The sequence below is a fragment of the Notolepis coatsorum genome, assembly GCF_963971535.1.
Source record: "Notolepis coatsorum genome assembly, chromosome: 1".
Classification (NCBI taxonomy): domain Eukaryota; kingdom Metazoa; phylum Chordata; class Actinopteri; order Aulopiformes; family Paralepididae; genus Notolepis; species Notolepis coatsorum.
The window spans coordinates 89,726,156-89,738,130 of record NC_140165.1 but is presented as its reverse complement, the minus strand read 5'-3'; the positions used below and the strand labels follow the sequence as shown (position 1 = coordinate 89,738,130).

The window sequence follows — 11,975 nt, the reverse complement described above, 5'->3', positions numbered from 1 at the left end:
AAAAGAAAAATACAAAATTAAATGGGACATGGACAGGATCAAGTACCTAGGGGTGAACATTACAAGAGGGGTGGAGGGGTTATACGATGCAAACTATACACTGTTAGGATAGGGGTTTGGCGGAGCCCAATTGCAGAACACAGGAGGAGAGAGAATGGAGCGGTTTAGGTGGGTTTTAATTATGATTCCCCAAGCAGACAGTTTCACAAATAGGAAATGTGCGACAGGTACAAGAATGTTCACGGGATGATGAATGGTGCGTTCCATGTGCCGCACGGGGCGTCCAGGTGAGCGGAGTACCGGGGCGGTGGTCCTGGGGCACAGAGAGAACAGGATTAGCGACAAGGCAATTCAACAAAGTTTTGAGTAGCAAGGCTAGAGCTAGTCGTCGTACCTAGGAAGTAAGGTTAACACTCCGACGAGGGTAGAACAGGATCTGTTGGCTGAAGTATCCTCACGCTGATGAGGGAATCCGTCACAGCCGTATTGATTGATGGGCTGGCAGCGTGGGAAACCGGGGAACGGATGCTGCCCATATAAGGGTGTGAGAGGATAAGGGGTGAGGGAGGCTTCCGCCGTGATGGTGAGGAAGGAGGAGGGGTGAGGAAGGCTCTCGCCGTGATTACAACATACACAGATTAATCAGAAAATCAAGAGAGACCTAGAAAGATGGACAGTAATGCCTCTAGACTTTAGCTCAAGGATCGTCAGTGACGTCCATGAGCGCCCTGACAGACATTGGGATTAAGCCTAATGCCGCGTTCATGCAGACAATTTCTTGGCTCACCCATCCAGCTCAGTCTGCAAATGGTAAATGGCTGCATAACAGCTTTTACCCAAAGCGCTTTACAATTTGTTCCTCACATTTGACCCATTCACTCACACATTCACACACAGACCATGCAAGGTGCCAACCTGCTCACAGGGAGCAGTTTGGGGTTAAGTGTCTTGCTCAAGGACACGCTGCTGGGAGGAGCGGGAATCAAACCGGGAACCTCCGGATAACCAGACGACTGCTCTACCTACCTGTCGCCCCAGTGTTCATAAGGGTCCATGGTCGATTACCTTGCCGTTAAATTATTATCATCTTTTTATTGTTGTGTAGTAAGTCTAGTTTGGACTTGAATAGTCTAGTTTTCACACAATATTAACTTCTGTGGCTGCTGATAATGGCTTATCCTCGTTTTCTGGTGATGTTGGACCTATGTACAGGAATGTGGGAAGGGCCAATTGTAGGCTTGCCACCACTGAGCTTTTAATTAGAAATGTCTGGCCCTCCCCATGCGTCTGTATGTAGGTCCAATGTCACCAGGAAATAAGGATTGGCTTATGGAGTTAAAAAAACATTTCCACCAGGAAAGACTAGGTTTAAATAGTTGAATTATAGCTTTTATTTTCACATAACAAAAAAAATCACTGAAATTATTGTTACAAGAAATGCACAAAAGAATTTTTCCTTTTCCTGTAAAATCAACTGAAGAGTTGCATACTGAAATGGCACACATGGTATAACAATTTGAATGAGAGAACTGTCAAGTTCATGCTATGCCACAAATTGACATGCTAACATAAAAAAAGCAATACTTTCAGTAAGTACATTGTATATCATATTTCACTGCTTCATGTGTAAAGCTGTTTATGTGAGAAATGGCAATTACTGGCAAATGGACAAGACAAGCTGAATGACAATAATTATCTGGGATTGTTTAAATCTGTTGTTTTGGTGCATTGATTTAGTCTCGGATAGTGATGGATAAAACAGTGAGATGGCGATCCCATTCAACTCAGTGTCAGCCAAATTGGTGTTTCTTTAAAGATTCTTGGTGACTAAAGCTATTCCCACATTTGTCACAGGAGTAGGGCTTCTCTCCTGTGTGAAATCTCTTGTGTAATTTCAGTTTACTCAGATGACTAAAGCTCACTGGTCACAGGAGTAGGGTTTTTCTCCTGTATGAATTATCTGGTGTGATTGCAGATTACCCAGATGACTAAAGCGCTTCCCACATTGGTCACAGGAGTAGGGTTTCTCTCCTGTGTGAATTCTCTGGTGTGATTGCAGATTATGCAGATGACTAAAGCTCTTCCCACATTGGTCACAGCAGTAGGGCTTCTCTCCTGTGTGAATTCTCTGATGCAATTTCAGACGAGACAGTAGACTAAAGCTCTTCCCACACTGGTCACAGGAGTAGGGCGTCTCTCCTGTGTGAATTCTCTGGTGTAATTTCAGACTCTTCAGTTGACTAAAGCTCTTCCCACACTTGTCACAGGAGTAAGGTATGAGATTTCTCTTTGTAGTAACGATTGTCCCATATTGGTCAAACCATTGCCTTGGTTTGTCAATGTTCTTCTGTTTGTTAGTAGAGGGAAGGCCAGGGAAGATATCTGTGTTGGAGAAAAGAGGGAAGAAAAAAGAGATTTAACTCAAATAAATAAGAGAACATAGAGGGTCAAGCATGAACAGGGATGACTAAAAAGGTACAATCAAAGTTTTGTTAAATCCACAAAATGTAAGCACTTTACTTTTAGATGGAAAATAAGCTTTGTGGTTAGTTCATCATAACTCAAAATACAATTATTTTGTACTCTGATGTTTACAAACAAAAGATACACATTCATTTTGAAACTGTTGCATTTAAGCTTTTGTGTGGTCAGTGTTATCAGTATATCGTAAACAGAACATGTTAGCATTTGTTAGAAGGCCCTGGTCAATGGCAAGTTGATCCTCCCTCAACATAGGGGCCCCCCAGGGCTGTGTTCTGAGTCCCCTCCTCTACCCGCTTTACACACACGACTGTGTGGCACAGCGGAACAACAACACAATCATCAAATTAGCTGACGACACAGTAGTGGTGGGCCTGATCTCTGCAAACGATGAGAGGGCCTACCTGGAAGAGATAGAGAATCTGGCGCGGTGGTGTCAGGAGAACTGCCTCTCCCTGAACGTCAGCAAAACAAAAGAGATGATTGTGGACTTTAGGAGGTTGGGGGTCAGGGACTACAGCCCCCTCAGCACCAACGAGGCACCAGTTGAGAGAGTGAGCAGTTTTAAGTACCTCGGAGTCCACATATCTGAGGACTTGACATGGACCACACACATTGACAGTGTAATCAAGAAGGCAAGGCAATGCCTCTACTTCCTTAGGCGCCTAAGGAAGTTCAAAGTAAGTCAGAAGATCCTTAAGAACTTCTACTCATGCACAATAGAGAGCATCCTGACTGGCAATATCACCTCCTGGTTTGGGAATAGCATCGCTAAGACCGTAGCAGACTATAGAGAGTGGCCCATTCAGCCGAACGCACAATTGGAGGTGGGCTTCCCACTCTCCAAGACATTTACAACAAGTGTTGCATGGGTAAGGCTAAGAGAATAATTAAAGACTCTAGCCACCCAAACAACTGCCTCTTTGAACTGCTGCGGTCAGGCAAGCGATACCGGAGTCTAATGGCCAGCACAGAGAGACTCAGAAGGAGCTTCTATCCCCAGGCCATCAGGATGCTCAACGACAATAACACTATGTAACAAACCATCAAATACACTCACAGCACACACACTAACTTTAAATAAACAACTCACTGTAGCACCAACTTTAGACACTTTACACACTTTATATTTATTGGTCAAAAGAGTTGCACTACAACTCATACCTCATTGCACCTTACCCTAAGTTGTACCTCATCCCATTCTGCATTGTACTCTATATTGTATTGTAACTCAGTTACACATTTTTCTTTCTACTCTGTATACTCTATAATATTGAACACTTTTGTTTACACTTGTTACATACTTTTGACTTCTATTTGTACTTATCTATTTTATTTTTATCTAGCACACTCTCAGGAGCAGAACAGGAACAAGCATTTCATATAAAAGTACTCTGTATTTTTGTATGACAACTAATAAAGAAACTTGAACTCCCTGGTGGAGTGAAGTAATTTTCACTGGCATCTGTTCGTATAAAAGGCCATTATTGGTGATCTTCCATCTGATATCTCCACACTGATGAAATGGTCCTGTGGATTTTACTCGTTCCAGTGACTGGCTTGTACTTCAGGTACCTAAAGTTAACTCTTTATCTTCTCTGCCCTCAACACATGGAACATCTTACAATTCATTCTGAAACGCAATACACTGGTATCCATTGGTCAGTTTAGATATTTGAACACTAATAATTCTGTCAGTCTGCAGCTGTCCTCTGTGATGTAGTGGCAAGTGACAGTATCATAGCGGTCGGTCGTCATGGCAGTCCAGCTGTCTTTCGTCAATGCAACCTTGCGAGTGGCGGTAACGTTAGCTAGCTGCACGAGCAACTCCAAACTTTGCATCGGTGTTAGGGATGCTCGATATTGGCTTTTTTACCGATACCGATATTGTCCAACTCTTAATTTCCAATACCGATCAATCAACCGATACCGATATATGCTGGGTCCCCCCCCCCCCCCCCCCCCCCCCCCCCAAAACGGAATAATTTCAGGTAATTAACATTACATATCTCTTGTTGTGGAATGAACACAACATTATGCATACTTTTGACAATAAATAAAATCAGAATTTTTTCTTACTTGCTTGCCTGGGTAAATAAAGGTTATATAAAAAAAATTAAAAAAATTAAACCGATAGATATTTTCCGATATCACATTTTAATGCCAATATCGGCCGATAATATTGGACATCCCTAATCGGTGTAGCTCTCCTTGATGCGCGAGGTGGTTGTGCCTCAGGATGGGATATGGTACGCTGGCTCAAGCAGTTGAATCATTTGCCAAAATCCTTTGCAGTCAACCATATCGATCATGTCGTTTTTGATAAATGCAGACTGACTTGGGTTACTTTTTTCAAAATCAACGCTTCTCTTAGCCTGCTTAATTTTGCAAGTTGCTGTTGCTCTTGTTTTTTTCCCTCGCTTATTTTCCAGACACGGATGTAGTTGCCTCCTCGTCATAGTTATATTGCACCCTCTATCTGTTCATTGAAACATGCTTTGAAAATACACCATTCTACTGATGGCTACAATGTAATAAGAGACAGACAACATTGTAACATATCATTGTTTGATAGTAGATTGAGTAAATGCACCACAGTTTGGGAACCACTGAAGTAAGCTATAATACAGTATATAATATGGCCACCAGACATATTCTCTCTGTGAAATTGCATTTCTCCGTCGCGCAAAAAGCAGTTTTCTTTTACTTTGAAAAATGGTCACTTCCGCCTAAGTACTCAGCTACAGTATGAATGAAAATACGTTGCTAAGCTAGCGAACATATTTGCATTCCTTATTAATTTCAGTAAACGTTATGTTTTCTTTTTTCCCCCCGATCAAACTTTATTAATTTTCTTTTTTTTCAAAAACAAGACAAGACACAACACAGTAATAATAATTATAAACAGGACTTCACATGACAATAACAGTTTTCCTAAACTATTCGGTGGTTTAGACATGCATACTATATTGTAAAATAAACACTTCTTCTTGTGAAAGTAAAAAACATGTCCTACTAGGAATATTGACAATATGTGTGACATTAGTTAACTAAAGGGGACATGCATTATAAATGGCTTTTTTCAGTGTTTAGCATTGTTTTATAGTAATAGGGGTTAGTATCAATGGATCTGTGTCTCTAATTACCATATTGGCGGATTCCTCTAATTCAGTTGAGACCATTTCCTCCTCCATTGAATTAGGTAATTCTGATTTGACTCGCATGGTGACGTAACAAGGAGCTGGTGGAGCTGATTGTGATCTGATTGGCTCTGTGGTTGACAGCGACAGCAGAGCGAGTGGAAATATCTTCATTTAAATGTTTTCCATCCTATCTTCACTTCCTCAAACAGAGCGAGGCAGAGAGAGAACGAGCGAGAGAACGAGCGAGCGAGAGAGAGGGAGAGATAGAGGAGCTTCTGTCGGGGAAACACAAACACACACATTTTACACACAACCTGACACGCAGGGCTTCTCCCTGGTAGAGAGAGAGAGAGGGACCGCGGCGCAGGAGTGTGTGAAACACAAACGCATTTGACGCACAGGGCTTCTCCCTGGTAGAGAGGGACCGCGGCGCAGGAGTGTGTGAAACACAAACACACGCATTTGACGAGCGGGGCTTCTCCCTGGTAGTGAGAGAGAAAAAAGGGCCGCGGTGCAGGAGTGTGTGAAACACAAACACACACGCATTTACACACACAACCTGGACCGCGCGGGGGAAGCAGTGGAGAGAGAACTTTATGCTCCATGCCACTCTCTCCCTCCCTCTCTATCTCTCTCTCTGTCTGCCAGTCGCAGACTATGGGTGACCCTCACTCAAATCGCTTATGGGCGGAGCCCATCCAAGAATAGCCTGAAATCCTGAGGCTGAAAAATTATGCTTTTGAGTACTTGATCAAAAATATAAAATGCATTTTTTTGAAAAACTTGAGTTGTGTAAAGTTGCCCAAATAGTGCAAGGAATAGCAATGCATGTCCCCTTTAACTAAATCACTAGTGTCCACATACAAATATAAAAGTCCATACCAGAAGCAGTTTTCCCCTCCAGCTAACTAGCTTGGCTTATGGCTGGTCACCCCATACTGCGGTCAGAAAGTTCCTATGATCCCAGTATTTAAAACACTAGAACAATGTGTGTTCACTCTTATACCAATGACACATTGTCCCAGGAACATCCACACCGTCTGTCTCACTCCTCAGAGCGACATAAACACAACTGTTGTTGTCAATGAAAACTGTGTAGTACTGCTTCTCTCTCACAGATGCTTCTGTGCAGGTCAAACGCTCATGGTAGTAGTTTTTCATTTAAAAAGAACGGTCAAATATTACTACCACTATTATTCTTGATGGTCTGATAGCTGTAATGACATACTGAAGTGTTTTCAACACTGGGCCACACATTCATTATAAGTGGAACTCTTCTAACACTGGCTACAGCAGTAGGGGTTCTCTCCTCTAAGAATGTAGGTGAATTGACAGGTTTGACATTTCACTGAATCTTCTCTCTCACGTGAATTTTCTCAAATGTACTGAATATCTTATCACAGACCACTATGATGTGGCTTCACTCCTGTGTGAATCGTCTGGTGTGATTTAAGACTAGACTAATTATGAAAAGCTCTTCTCACACTGGTCACAGGAGTAGGGCTTCCATCCTGTGTGATTGCAGACTAGACAGTTGCATAAAGCTCTTCTAACACTGGTCACAGGAGTAGAGCTTTTCTCCTGTGTGAATTCTTTGGTGTAATTTCAGAGTAGACAGTTGCCTAAAGCTCTTCCCACATTGGTCACAGAGGTAGGATTTCGCTCCTGTATGAACATGTTGGTGTTTCTTTAAAGGGGAACTATTTTACTATTTCTTTCACTATTTGGGCACTTTTACACAATTCCTGTGAGTCTATGGAACACCTCTGTAATATATATATATTTTTTTATTCATTGTTTTGTATTTCTAATCAAGTCCTCAAAAACAGCATTTTTCTACCTCAAGATCTCGAGCTGTTTTGAGCCTGGGCTCCTAAACCACTGCGCAGCGTCGGCCCCGCCTGAACATTAACATGCAGCGGTGTCTTTATGACATCACATATAGGGCACATTTTCAAATGACTCAGTTCAGTGAGGGTGAATATTGTGAGAGGAGAATTGGAAGAATGCGCCAATATGAGAATTTTGAGACATAGATCATATTAATATAAGTTCACATAGCTAGGAAACAATGCTAAACACTCAAAAAGGCCATTTATAGGTGACATGCATTATAAATGTCATTTTTCAGTCTCTAGCATTGTATTATAGTAATAGGAGTTAGTATCAATGTGTTTTTGTGTCTAAATACCATATTGGCAGATTGCTCTGATTCAGCTCAGACCATTTCCTGCTCCAGTAAATTAGGCCATCCTGATTTGAGCCATGTCATGACGTCACTCGGGCTCTGGGTAGCGGACAGTGATGTGATTGGCTCTGTGGTTGTAGCTAATGCCCGCCCACAATCTACCTAGACTGACTACACAGCGAGTGGAAACCACTTCCTCATACTGCGGCAGAGTGAAACCCACCTCTGCATGCACTCTGGAGGGAGAGAGAGAGATAGAGGGAGAGAGAGAGGGAGGGAGAGACAGAGAGAGGGAGAGACTGAGAGAGAGACGGAGAAAGAGACACCACTGTGCAAACACTCCACGCGCAGGTGCCCCCCCCCCCCCCATTCGGGAGCACTTGGGAGGGGGGGGGTGGTTGGACCTGCCGCGTGGCACACACCCCCGAACGGGAGAGGGAGAGAGTGAAAAAAAGAAAGGAAGAAAGGAAGAGAGAGGGAGGGAGAGAGGGGGCCTTATCAATAACGGCCTGTCTTTTTTTTTTCTCTCTCTCTCTCTAACTCTCTCTCTCTCTCTCCAACTCTCTCTCTCCCACCCCCCTCTCTCTCTCTCTATCTCTCTCTGTCTACCAGTCGCAGACTGTGTGGACTGACTGTCACTCAAAGTGCTTATGGGCGGAACCAGGCCTTACAGATGTCTTCAATAGACCCACAGGAATTGTGTAAAGTTGCCCAAATAGTGCTAGGAATAGCACTGCATGTCCCCTTTAAAGATTCTTGGTGACTGAAGCTCTTCCCACATTAGTCACAGCAGTAGGGCTTCGCTCCTGTGTGAAATCTCTGGTGTAATTTCAGACGAGACAGTCGACTAAAGCTCTTCCCACATTGGTCACAGCAGTAGGGCTTCTCTCCTGTGTGAATTCTCTGGTGTAATTTCAGTCTATCCAGTTGACTAAAACTCTTCTCACACTGGTCACAGGAGTAGGGTTTTTCTCCTGTGTGAATTCTCTGGTGTGATTGCAGATTATTCAGATTACTAAAGCTCTTCCCACACTGGTCACAGCAGTAGGGCTTCTCTCGCTTCTCTCCTGTGTGAATTCTTTGGTGCGTTTTCAGAGTAGACAGTTGCCTAAAACTCTTCTCACACTGGTCACAGGAGTAGGGTTTTTCTCCTGTGTGAATTCTCTGGTGTGATTGCAGATTAACCAGATGACTAAAGCTCTTCCCACACTGGTCACAGCAGTAGGGCTTCTCCCTTGTGTGAATTCTCTGGTGCGTTTTCAGAGTATACCGTTGGCTAAAACTCTTCTCACACTGGTCACAGGAGTAGGGCTTCTCTCCTGTGTGAATTCTCTGGTGTAATTTCAGTCTATCCAGTCGACTAAAACTCTTCTCACACTGGTCACAGGAGTAGGGTTTTTCTCCTGTGTGAATTCTCTGGTGTGATTGCAGATTATTCAGATTACTAAAGCTCTTCCCACACTGGTCACAGCAGTAGGGCTTCTCTCGCTTCTCTCCTGTGTGAATTCTCTGGTGCGTTTTCAGAGTAGACCGTTGCCTAAAACTCTTCTCACACTGGTCACAGGAGTAGGGTTTTTCTCCTGTGTGAATTCTCTGGTGTGATTGCAGATTACCCAGATGACTAAAGCTCTTCCCACACTGCTCACAGTAGTAGGGCTTCTCTCTTGTGTGAATTCTCTGGTGCGTTTTCAGAGTAGACCGTTGGCTAAAACTCTTCTCACACTGGTCACAGGAGTAGGGTTTTTCTCCTGTGTGAATTCTTATCTGGTGTATTTTCAGAATACCCAGTCGCCTAAAACTCTTCTCACACTGGTCACAGGAGTAGGGTTTTTCTCCTGTGTGAATTCTCTGGTGTATTTTCAGAATACCCAGTCGCCTAAAACTCTTCTCACACTGGTCACAGGAGTAGGGTTTTTCTCCTGTGTGAATTCTCTGGTGTGATTGCAGATTAGTCAATTGACTAAAGCTCTTCCCACACTGGTCACAGGAGTAGGGCTTCTCTCCTGTGTGAATTCTCTGGTGTAATTTCAGACTATCCAGTCGACTAAAACTCTTCTCACACTGGTCACAGGAGTAGGGTTTTTTTCCTGTGTGAATTCTCTGGTGTGATTGCAGATTATTCAGATTACTAAAGCTCTTCCCACACTGGTCACAGGAGTAGGGCTTCTCTCCTGTGTGAATTATCTGGTGTGATTGCAGATTACTCTGATTACTAAAGCTCTTCCCACACTGGTCACAGCAGTAGGGCTTCTCTCCTGTGTGAATTCTCTGGTGCGTTTTCAGAGTAGACAGTTTCCTAAAGCTCTTCTCACACTGGTCACAGCAGTACGGTACACAGGAGTAAGGTATGAGATTTCTCTTTGTAGTAATGTTTGTCCCATATTGGTCAAACCATTGCCTTGGTTTGTCAATGTTCTTCTGTTTGTTAGTGGAGGGAAGGCCAGGGAAGATATCTGTGTTGGAGAAAAGAGGGAAGAAAAAAGAAATTTAACTCAAATAACTAAGAGAACATAGAGCGCGTCAGCTGCGGTCAGGCAAGCAATACCAGAGTCTCATGGCAAGCACAGAGAGACTCAGAAGGAGCTTCTATCTCCAGGCAATCAGGATGCTCAATGAACAATAACACTATGTAACAAACCATCAAATACACCCACAGCACCCCACCCACCCAACCACCTCCAATGTACAGTCCCCCCCCCCCCCCCCACCACCCACCCAACCCCACCCCACCCCACCCCCCCAACCTCCTCCAATGTACAGTTTCTACATCAAATGTATATACTCTCTTTTCTGGACTCTTTTTGTATCACAAACAGTACTGTATTTGCAAATCTGGTATGTCATAAATGTATAGATGTAGCAGTACTGTCTATCTGTATGTCGTGTGTGTCATATATGTTATGATGAATTGAAAATGGGGGACCCTGATGTAAACAAGACGAAAGTCTTTCTCTGGTCTGCATCCCCTTAACAATTGTATGTATTGAGCTGTACTGTACTGTACCCATTCTGCAATCTGTTAATAAAGTTTTCAATCAATCAATCAAAACGCCAATGTGACCCCAGTGGCTGGGAGCGAACAAGTTAGGAGCCAAGTCTCCCTGGTTCGACGTCCCGACGATGCAACGAATAGAATAGACTAGAAATATTTTATTAATCGCGAAGGAAATTCAGCACCACAGATCGCTCACAATAAACATTTAGGTAGACAAAAATAAGAATACCCAGTCAATCATTTTAGCATTTTTGTATAAAAAAAAGAAAAAAGCTGCATTCTGTACTTCATTCATTGTTTGCATTTTGTACTTTAGTTTGTACTTTGTATATTGTATAATATAGTGTTTTGTCTTTATTCTTTTAACTTTTTGTTACTGTATGAAGCACAATCTCAGGATCTAGGCTCATAAAACCAAGCATTTCAATGTAATGTACAGTTACCCCCCCCCCCACCCCCAGTTTCTTCCCCCTCAAATGTATACTCTCTTTTTTAGACCCTTTTTGTATCACAGTACTGTATTTGTAGATCTGGTATGTCATAAATGTCTAGATGTAGCAGTACTGTCTATCTGTATGTCATGTATGTCATATATGTTATGATGAATTGAAAATGGGGGACCCTGATGTAAACAAGACGAAAGTCTTTCTCTGGTCTGCATCGCCTTAACAATTGTGTGTATTGAGCTGTACTGTACTGTACTCATTCTCCAATCTGTTAATAACATTTTCAATCAAGCACACATCCACACGCACACACTCACTTTAAATAATCAACTCACTGTAGCACCCACTTTAGACAGTTAACACACTTTATATTTATTGGTAAGGAGATTTGCACATCATCTCATACCTCATTGCACCTCACCACCACAAGGTGGCACCACAAGCTAAGCTATACCTCACCATTTCTACACTGTACTGTATATTGCTGTACCTCAGTTACTTTTATTTTTTGTTTTGTTTACACTTGTTTACGTACTTGACTTTCTATTTTATACTTATATTATACTTATTTTACACTATCTTTTTATTTTATCTAGCACACTCTCAGGAGCAAAACAGAAAGAAGCATTTCATGCAAAAGTATTCTGTATTTCTGTATGACAACTAATAAAGAAATTTTTTTTGTATCCACTTTTTCTCCCCATTTTTCAATTTTTCTCCCA

At 42.6% G+C, this 11,975-nt stretch overlaps 1 protein-coding gene across 1 annotated transcript in view; it reads right to left on the bottom strand.

Moving 5' to 3' along the window:
* Nucleotides 1–239: 239 nt before the first annotated feature.
* LOC311241725 (uncharacterized protein) overlaps nt 240–11,975 on the bottom strand; it is a gene marked incomplete at its 3' end in the record, with an annotated part of 81,198 nt that continues 69,462 nt past the window's right edge. Inside the window, exons 6-7 of the mRNA XM_084330609.1 lie at nt 9,681–10,265; nt 240–313 (exon numbers count right to left, since the gene is read on the bottom strand). Of these exons, the coding sequence (XP_084186735.1) occupies nt 240–313; nt 9,681–10,265 (659 nt within the window). The remainder of the gene's footprint in view (nt 314–9,680; nt 10,266–11,975) is intronic.